The sequence below is a fragment of the Crocuta crocuta genome, unplaced genomic scaffold (assembly GCF_008692635.1).
Source record: "Crocuta crocuta isolate KB4526 unplaced genomic scaffold, BGI_CrCroc_1.0 scaffold24, whole genome shotgun sequence".
NCBI lineage: Eukaryota > Metazoa > Chordata > Mammalia > Carnivora > Hyaenidae > Crocuta > Crocuta crocuta.
The window spans coordinates 11,986,512-12,003,905 of NW_027530974.1; the positions used below are offsets into that span (position 1 = coordinate 11,986,512).

General features: G+C 48.2%; 2 protein-coding genes across 5 annotated transcripts in view; one reads left to right on the top strand and one right to left on the bottom strand.

Moving 5' to 3' along the window:
* The first annotated feature begins 4,446 nt into the window (after nucleotides 1-4,446).
* NOL7 (nucleolar protein 7) lies at nucleotides 4,447-12,180 on the top strand. Of its 2 annotated transcripts, XM_077770121.1 has the most exons (9): nucleotides 4,447-4,737; nucleotides 4,808-4,868; nucleotides 5,504-5,562; nucleotides 7,255-7,286; nucleotides 7,576-7,657; nucleotides 8,001-8,122; nucleotides 8,197-8,274; nucleotides 8,562-8,662; nucleotides 12,047-12,180. In XM_077770121.1, the coding sequence occupies exons 1-8, from the start codon at nucleotides 4,469-4,471 to the stop codon at nucleotides 8,633-8,635; spliced, it is 777 nt and encodes a 258-aa protein (XP_077626247.1). In that variant the 5' UTR covers nucleotides 4,447-4,468; the 3' UTR covers nucleotides 8,636-8,662; nucleotides 12,047-12,180. The 2 variants fall into 2 exon arrangements, with proteins under 2 accessions (XP_077626247.1, XP_077626246.1); XM_077770120.1 differs by lacking the exon at nucleotides 12,047-12,180 and having other exon boundaries at nucleotides 8,562-8,737.
* RANBP9 (RAN binding protein 9) overlaps nucleotides 9,428-17,394 on the bottom strand; it is an 82,442-nt gene continuing 74,475 nt past the window's right edge. For all 3 annotated transcript variants that reach the window (XM_077770119.1, XM_077770118.1, XM_077770117.1), the window contains 2 exons: nucleotides 13,735-13,846; nucleotides 9,428-10,423 (listed from right to left, as the gene is read on the bottom strand). In XM_077770119.1, the coding sequence (XP_077626245.1) occupies nucleotides 10,293-10,423; nucleotides 13,735-13,846 (243 nt within the window). In that variant the 3' untranslated portion in view covers nucleotides 9,428-10,292. The remainder of the gene's footprint in view (nucleotides 10,424-13,734; nucleotides 13,847-17,394) is intronic.

A 17,394-nucleotide genomic window follows, 5' to 3' on the forward strand; every position in this document is an offset into this window, starting at 1 on the left:
GGTGATTTCTTGTATGAAGATGTTACCCCAATGGACATCTTTGCGGGCATTTCCTTTTTGGTGTTTTCCTTGTTTGGCTGTCTTACCTAACAGCGTGTGAGATGACCCTACAACAGAAGTCACGTGAGGAAGGAAGAGAAAAGTAGCATCAAGATAGAAAATCATGGGCGCCTGGGTGGCTCAGTCGGTTAAGCGTCCAACTTTGGCTCAGGTCATGATCTCACGGTTCGTGGGTTCGAGCCCCATGTTGGGCTCTGTGCTGACAGCTCAGAGCCTGGAGCCTGCTTCAGATTCTGTGTCTCCCTCTCTCTCTGCCCCTCCCTTGCTCGTGCTCTGTCTCTCAAAAAAAAAAAAATCATAAAATTAATAACGTTTAAAAAATCTTTTTTAAAAGATAAAAAATCAGGATGAAAACATAACTGATGCTAATATGCGGATTCCAAGGTAAACACAGCTGCCTCAGATTGAGCCCTGGCCTTCTTAGCAGCCAAGGAGGAGAGGGCGAAGGGGTGGCTGACCGGTTTTCAGTATCACAAACACAGAAGCGTGCAGTCTGTGTATGGGAAGGCCCACCAAGCTCTCCCAGACACTGAATTCTGAAGAGTTTTTTCCCCCCGCTGTGGACTTTAAAAAATTATGCCCATACTGCCTTGGAGTAAAGTAGTAAAACACAGCTCTCTGCTCAAGCCTCACCGTCTAGTGCCGCATCCAGGGCCCAGGGAATGCCTGCCGAATGGCCTGACCGGGAACAGTGGTCTTCAGTAAACAGTGGAGGGAGGTCATCCCTGCCTCGGTCCCTTGGGTGAGGGGAGTCCTCTGGGTGATCACACATTCGGGCCACATTACCTCAGCCCCTTACAAAACCACATCTAACGTTACAGCCTTGGCTTTTGTAGAAATAGACAAGACACAGTCACAAAAAACTTTGTGCTGCATCTGCAAGTCATAACTTTTCATAAATCCCTGGGGTTCTTTGCGTGGGCAAGAGGGGTGTTCATAACCTACAAGGGGGCTGAGAGGCCAGGCAAGCATCTTGAGGGCTCGATTCCCACTTTTCATGAGTGGCTCAAGGCGTACACAGAGGGGACCTCCTCTAATGCAGTTTTTCTAGGTGAAATACCATGATTCACTTTTAATCGTTTTGTTGTTGGGCTTCTCAAAGTTAAATTCATACATTTGCCTAGTGTTAGCAATGTCGGAAGTCAGCATACTGTCTCAACAAGTCTGATTATGTATATTTTTCCAAGTTCATTTTTATTTATTGAGAGAGAGAGAGAGCGCACACATATGTGAGTCGGGGAGGGACAGCGTGGGGGAATCCCAAGCAGGCTCCATGCCACCACTGCATAACCTAATGCGGGGCTTGAACCCATGAACCATGAGATCATGACCTGAGCCAAAGTCAGACATATAACTGACTGGGCCACCCAGGTGCCCTGCGAGTCTGATTATAGTTTTAATCTAGAATTTCTGTCTGACCAAAGCCCACATGTTTCAAAACTATTTTTTTTATGTTTTATTTATTTTTGAGAGAGAGACACATAAGCAGGAGAGGGACAGAAAGAGAAGGAGACACAGAATCTGAAGCCAGGCTCCAGTGAGCTAGCTGTCAGTACAGAGCCCGATGTGGGACTCAAACCCACAAACCGCAAGATCATGACCTGAGCCAAAGCCAGACACTTAACCGACTGAGCCACCCAGGCGCCCGGCTTCAGAACTATTCCTTGCCACTGTTTTCATCCTGGGCCTTTGGCACCAGCAGCTTTTTTAATTTTTATGTTTTGGTTTGATTTGCGTTTTTTCATTTTTTGTGTTTTGGTTTCGATAGAGAAAATGAAAAAAGATGAAAATACAAAATGTATGTGAGGTAGCATTATTTAATTCAATTTCGGATTTGTTGAATGTCTACTATATGACAGACGTTAGAAATACGATCAGCAAGATACGGACCTTACTGGAGTTCACAGAATGGTTGGGACAACTCTTGGGTAAACTGTTACAGTGAAGTAGTATGTGTGAGTTTCAGGGGACAATGCAATTAGCCATGGGTGGAGTGGGGATGGGGTAGATGTTAAGGTGCTTTAAGAGGAAGTCAGCCTCTGTGGCGGTTTTTGAAGTAGAAATAGTTCCACACGGAGGAGTATCAGAGAAGGAAAGAGCCCGTACAAATGCACAGCAAGTGTGAAACAGCTTGGTTTGTTCGGAGAGTGACCAATCGTTTAGTGTTGTGTACCGGGTGAGAGAACTCAGCACAGAGATCGGGGAGGGCTGTGTATGCCAAGAAATAAAATATACCCGGAAGTCGGGAATATAAACAGTTGCATTCACTAAGTAACGGTGACGTCATTCTTCCAGCAGATTCAGGATTTGCGATGGACCCGCCACCGTTCAAGGGCCCTGGGGTTAAAGCAGGGAACCAGACCTTGTTCTCACAGAGCTTACATTCCTAATTGGGGTGTCCGATGGTCAGCTGTCAGGAGTAGTGTTGATGAAAAATGACGAACAGAGGCATGGACAGTCTGGGGCGGGGGAGGGGCAGGTGGTCAGGGAAGCCTCGTGGCTGAGATCGGTGCTGAGGATCGACTTTAACCCCGCCATCTGTCAACTTGCTCCTGTCAGTGACCGAAGGATTAGAAGGCATCAAGGTCCTGTTGCTACAATTCTTCCCTTCGAAATGCCACTTCTTTGGGGTGCAGGGAGTGAAGGGAGCTGAATCTTCAAATACGGATGAATTGGATTGAGTGTGAAAACTAATAAAGGGAAACCTCACTAAAACGGAGTTGGGAAGTTGGACAAGGGAGGTCTCACGCACTATCACTTGTCCTTAATTGCAAATCCAACAGGAGATAGTGGACCTCGTGTTATACCCAGATCGCAGTATCCTCAACGACCAGAGACCACCGGGGAGACCGAGTCACGCATGCAAAGGCAAAGGCCTGTATTACGGGCTTGAGCTCGGGCTCCCAGACCTCACCAGTGCAATGGATCCGTGCTGAGAGCCCCGAACAAGGGCAGAGTAGGGTTTTTATGGGGTTTGTGATGGGGGAGTTACAGAAGTTGTTGACATGGAAACAGTGATTCAATCATAATTATACAATATTATTGACAGCGGGTTTAACCATACACATTGTCTAGAGTATTTGTTACTTTAGGCGAGACTCAATTACAACATTTCGAGTACTTTTAAATTCAACCAACCATAGAGCGAGCCTAGAGTCTTGTTCGGCGACTAATGGGTTAACTTTTACATTAGGCAGCTGAGATTTATCCACAGTTGCTGGCCTTTCTTGATTGGGCGTTGCCAAGGTAGTGTGGTGGAGTGAAGTGGTGGAGTGAAGTGGTGGGCAGTTTCTTCGGCCTTGGGCAGTGTAGCTGCCTGATAGTTTCAGGGAAACTGAAACTTAGGCCTTCTAGTTTAGAGGGGAAACTTAAAGCCTGTTATGGAGTCAGTCTGGTTTAGACTTGTGTCCTTACACTCGCAGGCGTATACTGTTTTATTTTTTATTTTTATTAAAAAAAAATTTTTTTTAATGTTTATTTTTGCAAGTGGGGGAAGGACAGAGGGAGAGGAAGACAGAGGATCCGAAGCAGGCTCTGAGCTGTCAGCACAAGCCCAACGTGGGGCCCGAACCCACGAGCCGTGAGATCATGACCCGAGCCAAAGGTCGGACGCCCAACCAACTGAGCCACCCAGGCGCCCCAGGCGTATACTGTTTTATTAACGCCCACAGGAGGAAGGCTTGCCTCTTCCCCCAGCAACAGTCCAGCCAATGACAGCTGTGACGGCGCGCCCAATGGGAAGCCACCGTAGTCTGAACTCCCAGTTTACTCCAATGGCCTTTTAGCTTATAACAGCCCCTCCCAAGTGCCCCCCTTTCCTTTATAAAATGAGCGAGCGACGCCTTTAGTGGATACTGGCTTATATTTTTACTTGCCGCCTGCTTGCCTGCGATTGCAACTCTCTCCTATTCCTGAATGAGCCCATTTTTCGCTGGTGAAACTGGGAGTTTTACTTTTTCAGGTTAACAGGACCAAGTGGATCCCCGTGCTAGGTGGGGCCGCCAGGGCTTGCGGTCACAGGCATCGGCCGGCCTAACCCGTGTTAGCCGGACCGGAGGAGCCTCCCCGCGGAGGACGTCTCACGATGGCTCTTCCCCTCGTGGAAACTAGCCCCATCGCCGCCCGCTCTCAGCCGGAGCGCTGGCCACGGCCGCGGGGCGGAGAGGAACGCGTGCGAAATCCCGGGCGAGAAACACCTCCTAGAGAAAGGAAGGAAATACCGCCTCCTCTCCTTAGGCCACGCCCCTCCGTTCTGCGCATGCGCCGCTGCTGCGCTCCGCCGTCTTCGTAACTGCACTCGCGGTGGGGGGGGGGTGGCGGCAAACTCGCGGCGCTTGCTCATTGCGTCACGCGGCGGCTGCGCGTCACTTCCGGGTCAGAGGCCAGGCGGTAGGGTGCTGCGCGGGCCATGGTGCAGTTGCGGCCGCGCGCGTCCCGCATCCCGGCGTCGGCGATGGTGGACGAGGGTCATCCCGCCTCCGAGGAGGAGGAGGAGGCGGCGGAGCACGGCCTGTTGCTCGCGCAGCCCAGCAGCGGCGCGGCCGCGGAGCCGCTGGAGGACGACGACGAGGAAGGGGACGACGGGTTCGACGACGAGGCTCCGGAGGAGCTGACTTTCGCCAGCGCGCAGGCGGAAGCACGAGAGGAGGAGCGGCGGGGGCGGGGGGCGGTGCGCAGGTNGGGGTGGCCGCCCCTTCCTGGCCCGCGCGTGTCACCCCGCACCGACTTGTCACCTTCTCTCTTTCAGGGACAAAACACTCCTGAAAGAGAAGCGGAAGCGGCGCGAGGAGCTTTTCATCGAGCAGAAGGTTAGGGGGTAGAGAGGGCGGCCTCCTTTCTCAAACCACCCGGCTGGGGCACGACTGCGTGTTGGGTGCCGGCGCTGGTGGGTCCTGGGGGCGGGGAAAGGCGCTAATCCTTCCGACACCGACGCCGGCCAAAGCGAAGGCGCCCGCGGCTCTCTGCTGTCCACGGATTGGAAATGGGGGTGGGCAGAGGCGGGGGCGTGAGATGACGGGGTTTCCCCGTTGCAGCCCCTCGCCGCCTGGCTGTTTAGTCTCGCGGAGGTAGTTTCTTTACCCGGAACTGGGCTGCTGAGGTGCCTTGCGAACTGAGGTACCTGGAACATCTTTGCTTTGCCGTCTAACGTTGGACAGACTGGCCACAGGGCACCGACTCCGATGGACGTGACCTAGTGGCGCTCATCGCAGAACAGTGACCTCTGGGCTGGGGTACAGTGGGCTCAGTCTGCCCAGGAATGTGGGCCGGGTCCTGAGCTTCGCGGGCCCAGCCTTTCCACAGCTTAGAGATAGCGGGGCAGGGCCCAGCCGCGTTCGTTTGTCTAGATGGAAAGCAGTCCTTAGAGTCAGAAACTTGAGAAGCAACCTAGGGCACGGGGTAACGTATGTCACCTCTGATTAATTTTTAAATGTTTTAATCTAAGAAAAGAAAACTCCTTCCAGAGAACATTCTAGAGAAGTTAACTACAGCGGGACAGACTGAGTAAGTAATGGATCCTTGTTACCTATGCCTTGCTTACCTCCACCTGTCTTTGGATTAGATACTGGTGCGCACGTTGGTTGGAATCCACATAAGAGAATGAAACAAAAAGCGACACAGCAGGTAGTTGGATTTGGTGGTAAAAGTGGAAGGAATTAACGCCTTTTGTCTTTTACCACTAAAATAAAAAGAATTTTAATGTTTATTTTTGAGAGTGAGAGTGAGCGGGGGAGGGGGGGAGAGAGAGAGACACACACACACACACAGAATCGTAAGCAGGCCCCAGGCTCTGAGCTGTCCGCACAGAGCAGAGCCTGACTGGCGGCTTGAACCCACGAGCCAGGAGATCATGACCTGAGCCAAAGTCGGACACTTAGCCAACGGAGCCCCCCAGGCGCCCCTCACTTCTTTTTGTCCATTCCCCCGGCTAAGTCTAGCCTCCGAGTTACTGACCCCAGGGTGTTCAGTCCGGAGCTGGCACTGCTCCTGTCACTGTACTCAGAGCAGGGGAGACGGTGGTGAATAAAATGACGTCCTGAACCGTATCATTCAGTGAAGGAGCACACCTGCCCGCAGCCTCCGGAGACTCTCCTCCCCCACTTGCCTCGGCGGCTCCCAGCCTGTCCTGCTTCATTCTTGTCATTTAGCAGCCGGGCCCTGTGCTGAACGTTAAAGGCCATTGTGGTAGTTCTCGTCGTCCTCTATCCTTTGAAATCAAACCTTAGTATGTTTAGACTTCCAGATATCTGGTAATTTGTTTTTATATTCTCCTGGTTTCTCCTTACTGCTTTATTAAAGTCAGAAGTTTACTCCTGTAGTTCATCCTTTTTAAAAATGTTTATTAAGAGAGAGTGTGGACAGGGGAGGGGCGGGGGGAGAGGGAGTCTCAGGAACCTGACGTGGGACTTGATACCACAACCCTGGGATCAAGACTTGAGCGGAGTCGGTCGCTTAATGGACAGCCACCCTGGCGCCTCGCGTCCTTTCTTTCTTGCTTAGACCGGTGGTCCTCGTGATTTTCAGTAAAAGAAGACTTTTCCAAAGAGCTGTTCAAGTTGTGAATATGTGGAACATAACCAACAGTTGTATCTGGTGGCACATTCCCCTTTCCTCTAAAACACCCAGCTCAGCTGTCACCTCTTCCTTCTCGCACTCCCCCACCTCATCGCTGCCTCCTCAGTGTAGATTTTCTGCTGTGCAAGTGCTCGTGCACGGGGGGTGTCCTGTCCGGTTTGTCGGCTCACACGGTTAGACCGCTGCTCCTCCAGGCTAGTTCTGGTCTCTGCTTCTGACGGGTTGAATCCCTCCTCCGTGGTTCCCCCAGGTAAAACGAGGCAGTCCCACCACCTTTCGCTCTGTATTTTGAACACTGGATTACGGAAGTCCTTTTCTCTGAAGTCTTTCACCTCGCTGCCCACCACAGCAGTCCGCGTCTCCTGAAGCCAGCTCGTAGGCGGAGATCCTCACTTCTGAGAAGAGACTCCCAAGCCTAGTATATGCTCATTTGGGAACTGTTAGCAGTGCCCTGGGGAGGGACTTTTGCTTTCCAAAACGGATTAAAGATCCTGAGTAAAAACTGAGGATGGTGGTCATGAAAGGGGAAGATCTTTGTAAAGGCAGATGAAGTTGTGTTAACAAGTGCAGCGATCTTTGCTACCTGCTGTACCAATCAGTATTTTCATTGTTCTTCCTTAGCATAAAGAAATCATCAGGAAAGTTGAAAGAAGGTATGATCTATTCTCATTTAAATAACTTCTTGTAAGTGTCAAGTGCATTTGCAGATTATTTGCAGCCAAATGTTTGGCCCGAGTGTGGGAACAGGCCTGGTCAGGTGTAGCTTGGGCCTGTTCTGTTTCTTATAAAGATTGCATCCCCATTGGTGCTAGTGCGTGTTTAAAGTGCGGTCTGGTAAATGTTCTGCTTTATTATATATATATGTACGTATATGTGTGTGTGTGTATATATATATACACGTATATATAAAACTCAGTTTTTTTTTTTTTTTTTTTTTTTTAGAGAATTTGCAGAAGAAAAATGAAGACTGTGTTAAAGGAAGTGATTCCAAGAAAGCTAAATTCCAGAAAGTACAGTCTGTCGGGTAAGGGTCTTCCTTCTTTTCACAGAAGGTATGAAGCTGACCTGAGAGAGAGTATCGGCTTCTGGGGGGAAATATTTTCAGTATAGTAGTTTCAAATTACATCTTTGGGGGTAGGGGAACCAGTTCTGATACTTCTGGAAAAATAAAACCTCGGCCTCCTAAAATGTCAATGATAGTCTGTAGTAAAATAGCCCAGTGATGTCGTTTTACTCATGATCTGCACATACAGAAAATTAGGATTTCCCTGTCTTTTTTTCACTTTAAGTAACAAAACACTTTTTATTTTCAAACTAAGCATGTTCTCAAGATTTGCTCATTTTGACCTTTTTGTGTTGGTCACCAGCCAGAATAAAAGCTACTTGGCTCTAAGGTTAAAAGATCAAGATCTGAGAGATGCAAGGCAGCAAGCAGCGAAAGCCTTTATACAGAACTCCTTATATGGCCCGGGGACCAACAGAACTACTGGTAATTTCTTTACAGATCTTTGTGTAAATTGCAGTAAAAAGTGAGAGGAAGTGATAAATCATTCTCTTTTCTAGTAAATAAGTTCCTGTCTCTGGAAAACAAGAGGTTACCAGTGAAAAAGGCTGCAGCCCAGTTTCTGAATAATACTTGGGGTAAGAGCCAGCTCTGTTCTCTTAACTTTTTATGTATCGAAAGTACGTATTTTTAAAGGAGGTGGTAAATAAATAATCCTGAAGTATTAGTGTTTTCCCTATGATGGCTTCTGTGTTAGTATCTTAGTTTCTTCTAAAACAGATCAGCGTGGTAGATACCTACCGTACAATTTGATTTAACAGGCCCAATTTTATTATTTATATTCACAGAATCTTGAAAACTTTGGAATTGTTTCTTGGGAATTTCAGATCTCATATTCTTAACTGCACAAAATTTTCTATTCCAGGAACTCAGAAAAAACAAAATGCCAAGAGGTTTAAAAGACGGTGGATGGTCAGAAAGATGAAAACTAAGAAGTGAATCAAATGAAGTAAATGAAGAGACCTTGTATGTATAGAACTTAATTATTTGGTATAGAAAATGCTCTTTAAAAAAAACCCTAATAAATCCTTTTTACAAAGAGTTTTGTAGGGTTTTTGCAGAAATCCTAGGTCTGTTGGGGGAAGAACCCCGTCCCCTTTCCTCCTTCCAGAGGACAGTCCTGCCTCATGGTTTCTGAGGACGACACTGCAAGCAAACGCGGTTCGAGAGAACCGTTCCCCCTGAGCGTTTGCACATTCACTTGAAAGCGCGTCGTGCACCCCGCGGTGCCGGGTGCGGGGCAGGGCGAGAGGAGCAGTGGGCGGCGGGGGTGTTCTCAGCTGCCTTTGTCTTGCAGAGGTTTTGGTGCTTTGAGGAGCATTCGCTTCCGAGGCTCTGGAACAGGAGGGCAGTAGCTAAAAGCTCAGTATCTCCGTGTAATCGCCAGTTCTTCTTGAGGAAGATGGAAGCCTCGGGGCACAGTCAGCCCAGATGACGTGGTGATCTTGTTAAATGTCCCTTTTACCCAGTTTGGGGGGGCTTTGCTTTGGTGGCGAGCCACATGCCGTCGTTATTACTGTCGGTACGACAGCAGGTGGTGAAGTTGCTGTTTGCTTTGGGCGGCACCCACGGCGTCGGGTCTGACCCTCATCGAGGGAGGCTGGGAAACTGAGGCCGTCCTGGGTTGTAGAAGTCCGATTTCTAGCGGAGACCATTCGTTTTAACTGCTCTACTTTCGTATTGGTCAGAAGCGTGCAGGTACCTAAGATATAAATTCAATGGACACTCTAGTATCTGTAATAGTAAATTTTTAATGGCTGGTTAATTATATCACTACATTTTTATTGCAATATAGTACTCATTTAAGCACTTAAAAATGGAAGGTGTACAAAGATTAAATTAAGACACGGTAAATTGACTAAATATTTGGTTTTTATATAAATAAAGGTCATAACCACACTGTTGACATGTAATACTGTTATAATACAACAGTTAAACTTGTGAGTCTACAACAGAAGTCGTCTGTAGTTAAACAGGAAACAAAGGTGAAAAAGACCATGTTAAAACAAAACTACTGGGACTAACAGGTCGGGATTGTAAGTAGCAACAGACATATTCACTCAGCTCCTGAGTATTTCAAGTTTTACAGTACACATTAAAAATGATTTCTTCCATCAACACTATAAATTCAAACTGTCGGATGTTTATGCGGTTTGCAAGTTACACTGATTGAATGCTTATACGGGAGCGGGGGTCGGAGCCTCTCCCAAATTGAAGTTTACATCACCCACATGCTAACACAAACACAACTGGTTCCGTTTCCTTCCCCCCTCTCCCCCAAACAAAGGCGGCAGGATTTTTTGGTTTCTTTTAGGTAATTGTTTCAAAGGATTTGTGATGATCAATTTGAACGTCTGAAATTCAGTAATATTTAACTCTTAGACAACTAAGAGGTTAAAGATGGAAAATAATTTCTCCTAACACCAAGTTAGAAAATCATTTGCATCATGCTGTAAACTAGGAAGCAATGTAAAGCGACAAAAACCTGTCCCCAGTACATAATTAAAAAAATCTAAATTTCAAATCAGCAGAGCTGGTCTACTTCCAGGTTGACTATACGCCACAATATACGCGTGTGAGCTCCTTAGATGCATAGCTAATGTAGGTAGTCTTCCACTGTGGCAAACGCACAGGATCCAATTCCGGATCGAGCCATCAGTCCGAGACATTGTGTGGCCTGGCCCATGGCGAGGGCGAGTGGAGGTTGCTTTGGCAGATTGTGGGTTTCTGCGGAAAGATGATTAAACAGGGAGACGGCAGTTAGCAAGACATTTTCCAGCCGCTTCCTAATTGGGAAAATACTGCATTTCTTGAACACTTACCAGTGCCTATACTGCTCTTAATTACCTAACGAGCAACGGTAATTTCTAGGCAGATGATGGAGGTCTCGGCCCTGCCACTCGGACTAGGTAGCAAGGGTACTGAGTATTCGACTATGAAAAATTCTTGCAGAATTAGATACTTAAAAACTTCCATATTAACTATGGCGGGAAAGATGTCATTTCTTACCTGATATTTATAGTGGGGAGTAAGGACTATTCAGTAGTTCTCTTCAACTTAACTAAAGTCGGATGACCGGACAGGAAAAGACCCCAGGCTTTTCGGTAAAAGTTCCACTGACGGGCTCCTCCCCCCTGGGGACAGCCCAACAAGAGGCTGGCCGAGGTCCCAAGGCAGATTGGGGAATGTTACTTAGGTTTCTAGGGAGCAGATGATGATGGTGGCCGTGAGGCAAGACAAGAGAAAGCAAGACCACCCTAGAATCCTGGAGGGAGTTAACTTACAGCTGGTAGATAAAATACTTTTGAGATTGCTAATACATTTGTTCTCAGTGTCCTACGTACCAGAAGTCTGTCAGACAGCTACAGTACAAATGTAGGCAGTTAGCAACATGTGTTCTTTACCGGAAATGAAAAAATGAACTACTGGAGAAAGTGACCAAGCTCTTAGAGCTCTCTTCCTGGGTGGAGATGTCCAAATGTTAAGTTTATACAGATTCTCAATAAAGTTACTCATCAGTCCTTTGTATGCACAGTGGACAACAGAGGGCAAAAACCAGGATACTGGCCGCCAAGGCTCCATACGACTTAATTCTATTAGGGGGAGAGCACACGTGAGTGGGGGAGAGGAATCTTAGGCAGGCTCCACGCTCAGCTCAGAGCCTGACCCGGGGCACGATCCCATGACCCTGGAATCAGTACTGGAGCCAAAATCAAGGAGTTGGATGCTCAACCGACTGAGCCACCAGCCACCCCGATTTAATTCTCCTTTTGACTGATTCCAAGGTCGCAATGTGGTGGAGAAAGAAAAGTTCCATAAGGAATGGCACAAAAAAAGGAAGCAAATTCAGGATTTAAAGGTCCAAGAGAAAACAAAACAGATCAAGAATGTAAGACTGGAAATCTGTAAGAAAAGACAGAGCGGTGAGAGAGAGGATCGTCTGAAAAGTGGTCTGTGGCTTACGATTAGTAAAGTCCTGGCTATTCTAGGGTGAGTGAGACGCTATTTAGCTGAGCTCTCTGATGGTGATTCAGCTCTAAGCAGCGTGGACTTGACAGTTCTGTCTGAGCCCAGAACAATTTAATTCTTACACAAAATCCACATAAAAAGGGATAAAAATTGAAAAGGAAGCTTTTTTTTTTTTGAAAATGGCTCTTGATGGCTGACAGGGAAGTAACCTTGCTGGAAGATCAGCAGCGGGAGGCATGGGGGTAGAAGCAGCTTTGAAGTTTTTTGGATATGGAACTGGTAGGAATTACATACAATTAATATAGAACAACTTCAAGCACTAATTATAAATACTGTATCAAATACTGTGGTATTTATCAATATGCACGTATTCGTCCACAGCAACTTAATAAGCCTGTCATGAATTTTGCGGGAATCATGAACCGAAGTTTAAGTACTGGGCACAGCCGAGCATAGCTACTCTGAAGACACGGATCCTGCAGGGCGGCCCTACAAAATGTCACATTTAATAACTGAATTCTCTTATATAAAAAATATTTTAAAAAAACTGGTTACTTCAAAAATTCTTTACAAATATGATACCTAAATATGAAGGTGGTAGTATTTCAGAAAGACCCTAACAGTAGACCATAATTTGCCCTACAGATCCCAGCATTACTACTGAGTTCTGTTTTTACCAACAGAGGTAAAATGGATACAACACGTTAGCCAAAGAAAATTTACGTGATTTATGACCTACAAACTTCTAGGAACACCCCCCAAAACACGATTTTTTCCCTTAATGCTATCGCAAAGCGCCCACTATTCTAGCTTAACACCAAGAACAGTTCGCCCTTGAGAAAGACAGGTTTGAACTACACAGACCCGCTTCCGGGGGGGGTTCCGGACACGGTCCAGGAACGGAGCTGGCTTTGCCCGTCTGGTTTTCTTCACCGCCAGCTTTATCGTAAGAACACAGAACGCGACACACGTGACACGCCAGGTCTGGGTCCGTCCCAGGCTCCTGCTCCTGGCAGGGCCCGCGGCCAGCAGCAGGGTAACGGGCGGTTACGTTTTGGGGGAGTCAAAAGTTAGATGCAAATTTTTGTGCCGCGAGGTTGGTGTCCCATCCCCCGCGTTGTTGAAGCGTCAACTGTAATGAACTTTAGGAGAGCAAATCCATGGGTTAAGGCTCATCTACGAGCACCTGCCTCCTTCGCACTGGAGGCCGCCCGCCACGGGCCGCCCTGCTGCTCGCGGCCTCGCGCTCGTGGCCCCGAAACGGTCTGCAACGTGCGCTAAAAGCTCCCCGACCTCACGGGCCGAGCAGGAAGGAGAGAGGGCTCTAAAGTGCAGTCTCATTGTACCTGGGGAATTGGGACTCTAAAGTCCGGTCCGAAGCCGCTCTTCTTCAAGTTACCTTTGAAAAGAATCTCCCAGAGAAGATACAGTTTTACGTAATCCACCCCCTAGAATTTCTATATAAATGCACGAATGTTACCAGAATTCGGAGAAAAAGTCTATGGTTCAGGACACAGTAATCACAGTGCAGTGAGCTGCCGGCAGGAACAGCAACCGATGGGGGAACAGCAAGCCGCAGGCTCGCCCTTCATGCTCCCCCCTCCCTAAGTGCCGCCGCTGGCACTGCTGCTCTCCCCTCCCCCGTGCCTTTCGGCGGGTAAAGGGCCCCCGGCTGAATCTGTTGACCTTTAATGCCAACAGGACGCTACTCCAAGGGCTGGTGCTGCCAGCGCAGTCACACGTCACCTGGAAGTCCCCGCGTGTGCATCCCAGGCACAGTGGAGGCTGCGGGACGTGCGGCTAAGTCCAGAAACGTCTCCGTAACATGCACACACCTTCCTCTTTTCCAGACTTGCCAACGTATATCCCAGTGTGCGGCTTTTTAAACTGTTTGAATCATTTGATCTTGGAATTAAGATGAAGGAGGGGACAGTTTCTACACTGCGATAATTTCAACTTTTTTAAAACGTAGAGAATGTTTCCCTTAATATTTTACCAAAATAACAAATCCCAGCACAAGTCCCAGCTCAGGTGCTGAGAGCGTCCAGGAGAGGCGCTGCCTTACTCACCTAATATTGCACTGTTAAGGGCTGAGCACACGGGTTCTCTCTGAATTGGGTCAAGCTGATTTCCGACCGGGCTGTTCCAGGGATCCGAGTATGCGAGTAAACTGAATGCATCCTGTTGAGAAAACAGCAGTTTGGTTTTTAATTCAAACACTTAAGCTCCTGCGCTCCCCACAGTTTCGAGGCTGACACACAAGGAAAACACACAGCGCTCTGGCACCAGACTACTCCTGCGTTTAAGCCCATTTACCCCAATGACTATGAGGCTGGGTATTTTTAACAAGATTATGCAGCAAAACCTAATCTGTTTTCCCTTTTCTTTACTGTAAACGGCCAATCTGAAACTTGCCCCATCCCTAGAACACGAAGAGCAGCAAGATTACAACGCATTCCGGTGGAGCGGCCTAATTAAAGAGCAGGCGGGAACGCTCAGGTGCCGTGCGGCTTCTCACCGGGGGAGGAACCGGACGGGGAAAGGACAGGGTACATTTATGGTTTTAAACAGATGCGGGAACTGGCCCCATCTCACTGGATGTCACGGTCTCAAACCCAGGAGTCAAAAAATTAAACTGGCTTCCCTTCTGGAACATTCAGTAGTTCCAACCGTCCTCGAGCCCCCCTTCCTAAAGGAAGGGGCGTGGGCTTCTCAGGCAGCGAGGCCCCCTCCATGGGAGGCGCGCACACGCTGCGGGGGTGACAAGCCGTGGTCCCGGCTGCCAGGGTGGGCGAGGGGCCGCTTCCTCCTGTGTCTCCTGGGTGTCAGGACGGGCCTGTCAGCGAGCCGGGAGCGCTGAGGGCTCTGTGGCGCTGCTGTTCATTCTCCTCTCTCAGTACATGAGGTCGTCTTTTGCCTGAAGTCAGTGCCCTCACCCGAGCAGTGTTCTAGAGAGAGGGGAAGTCACGGGACGCCTTCCCAGTTCAGAGGCGGGCGAGCAACGCTGCTTAGCAAAGTGTCAGTCGGTGAACTCGGTTCACACCACTTTCAAAATGCGGATCACGGCCACGTGGAGGACTAGAATTTCTCAGGAAAGTACCCCAGGTCCAGGCCTCTGCTCGGCTCACTGCTACTCCCACAGCAGCTGCCGGGGAAGGGTTGGCTGGTCAACTGTGCTCTCGTCCCTTCCTGTCCCAGCACCCGCACCGTGGGAGCTGGAGGGGTGGGGGTGCGGGGCTGCCCATACAGCAGGTGCCGAGCAGTCTGAGGCCGTGGGCATGGATACAGGTGCCTCTCAAACAGAACGTGTGCGGATCGTCGACCGTCTTACGCTGCTGAGTATTTCATTCGTGGTCGACAGCTTGCCCCAATTTTTTTACTGAAAGGTTTCTCAGGAGAAAAATTCTTTATTACACTATTCGGAGTCCCCTGCAGCTACGCACAGGCGCGGAGTACAGGGCGGAAGCTTCATACACTCGCTAATCACAGGACCTGCTTCTTACAGTGCATCGCACAGGGCTACCGGGTTCTATTTCCCGGCTCCCCACCATCCGCTTTACTGATGGAAAGAGTATTAACGTCCTATATCCTGGGAAGCCAACTCTCATCACCTCGTTTCTAGAGACTGATCTTTGCTCAAGACGTAATTTACCCCACAATCGTCTACTGAGGTACCATCCCCATACCACACATACTACAGAACTGTTCAAGGAACAACTGGTACATAAAAACTTCTAAGCACAAAACTGTCCCTCTTGGGTCTATACATCTGGATACACAACCAGAAACGAGAAAGGCTGCGGGCCCAGATCTCAAGGCAGACCATTCTTCTGTTTACACCTGCTTCTAGCATTTAACCAAAACCTCATGGAAAAAAGAAAATGATGGTAGTAATTTATCGTGCATTAATGCTGGGTGAAGCCATGTTTCGAGCACCAACATTTTAGATGAGAATCTCATCTTCACAATAACCTTAGGAGGTGGATACTAGTATGCCCATCTCACAGAGAAGCAAACTGAGGCACTGAGAGCTTAAGGGCACACAGCTAGTACAGAACTTCTCTTAGTAAGATACAGCTTCTTTTAATTGCGGATCTAAATATTAAGATGGAAAAAGTCTAAAATTTAGCTCTAATATTTTCAAAACAACTGAACAGTTCTTCCACACGGCTGCGGGGCACAAAGAGCAGTCACCAGGACCTAGTCCTTGTGCCGAGAACCCACATGGTCTTCCAGAGAAGTCGGGCGTGTAAATATACAATGTGCAGTGTGCTGCCTGTGAACAGTGTATTGTGTCATGTGGCCCAGTCCCAGAGACCCAAGTCACATGGAAACAGGCCGAGAGAAAGACACGGACAGAACCAGGGGAAAGGAGTGGGGGAGTTTAGATCCTAAAATGTCCCCAAATCAGATTAAAAGGCTTGAATTTTTTTTTCCAAAATGTAACGGAGTTTTAATTAGAGGATGGATGTGGGTAAGCTTGACCTCAGTGGGATCCCAGAGCAGCACAAGGGAACAAGGCTTGGAAGTCAGGTGAAGCTGTAAGCAAGAAAATGAATAAAACTTTAAAAGAAGAAGGCGGCTTATGCCACCAGGTCCTCCGAAAATCCACAACTCTTCCCCTACAAAGGGAAGGAGATCAGGGCGGCAACAGTCACATGTTAAATCCTGCAGGGAAACCCACCGGAGGGCGGTGACCAAAGAAATGCAAACAAATGATTTTAAGGTCTGAGGCTGAAGCCACCAAAACAGATTAACACGGGTACGTCTGGCACTGTCCCTTCCTGCTGCTGCTGCTAAGCGGGGGGAAGGCTTCTGGAGAACAGTGCGGCAACATACAGGAAAAGCCACAACCACTCTAACCTTGGACTCCACCATTCTCTCTCCAGGACTCCATCCCGTGTTATACTTCTAAGGAACAAAGATACATGTACAAAGGCATTCACTGAAGCATGTGAATAAAAGCAAAAAGTCTCATCAAGCAATGCTCTGATGAGCTGATAGGCAACACGAGAGAGAATCATGTAGCCATTTAAAAAGAACTAATGCACAGGAACTGGAAGTAAATTTTTAGGACAATAGAAATTAAAAAAAAATTACCAAAATTGGGTAAAATATACACACATGGGATTTAAGGCACAAAACAAACTGAATTGTGGGATTAGGGGTTACTTTTTACTTAAAAAAAAAAAAATCTCAGCGGGAATAACTTCTGAGGTAAATGTGACGTCATTTAGGCAGGATCCTCAAACTGTGCTCGTGGTGGGCTTACACCCCGCAGCAGCTTCTAAACAGGGCAGGCCTCGGCCACTCTCTCGGGGCCTCAGTCACCAGCTGGGGCCGCGCCTCGGGGCGGGACTGTGTTCAGCCTCCCCTGCGCCGCCCCCCNCCGAGGCCTGCCCCCCACAACTCAGAGGAGCACGATGTGGTAAAGCATTTAGGGAACTCTCAGCTTCCCATTTAAAGGAATCTTTCTCTCTACAGATGCAAGTGTGATTCGGATGCTTACCGGATCCACACAAAATTAAAGACAAAAAATACCCACTACAATCACACGTGCCCCGAAGTGAAAAATAAAAGGAAAAGGAGTAATTCCTAAACCTCCTCAACGATGACAAAAAAAACACTCTTCATGGTGTCCTCAAATCCTCCGGCTGTTCTTCGGGGACTTGTAAGTTGGATCAGTTAGTCATCTTATCCCCTCGTGGATCAAGATAAGGGGGGGGAAT

Coding starts and splice junctions, on each gene's coding strand:
- NOL7 (XM_077770121.1), top strand. CDS start 4,469: ATGGTGCAGTTGCGGCCGCGCGCGTCCCGCATCCCGGCGTCGGCGATG. Junction 5,563..7,254: donor ACTACAGCGGGACAGACTGA/GTAAGTAATGGA, acceptor GTTCTTCCTTAG/CATAAAGAAATCATCAGGAA. Junction 7,287..7,575: donor ATCAGGAAAGTTGAAAGAAG/GTATGATCTATT, acceptor TTTTTTTTTTAG/AGAATTTGCAGAAGAAAAAT.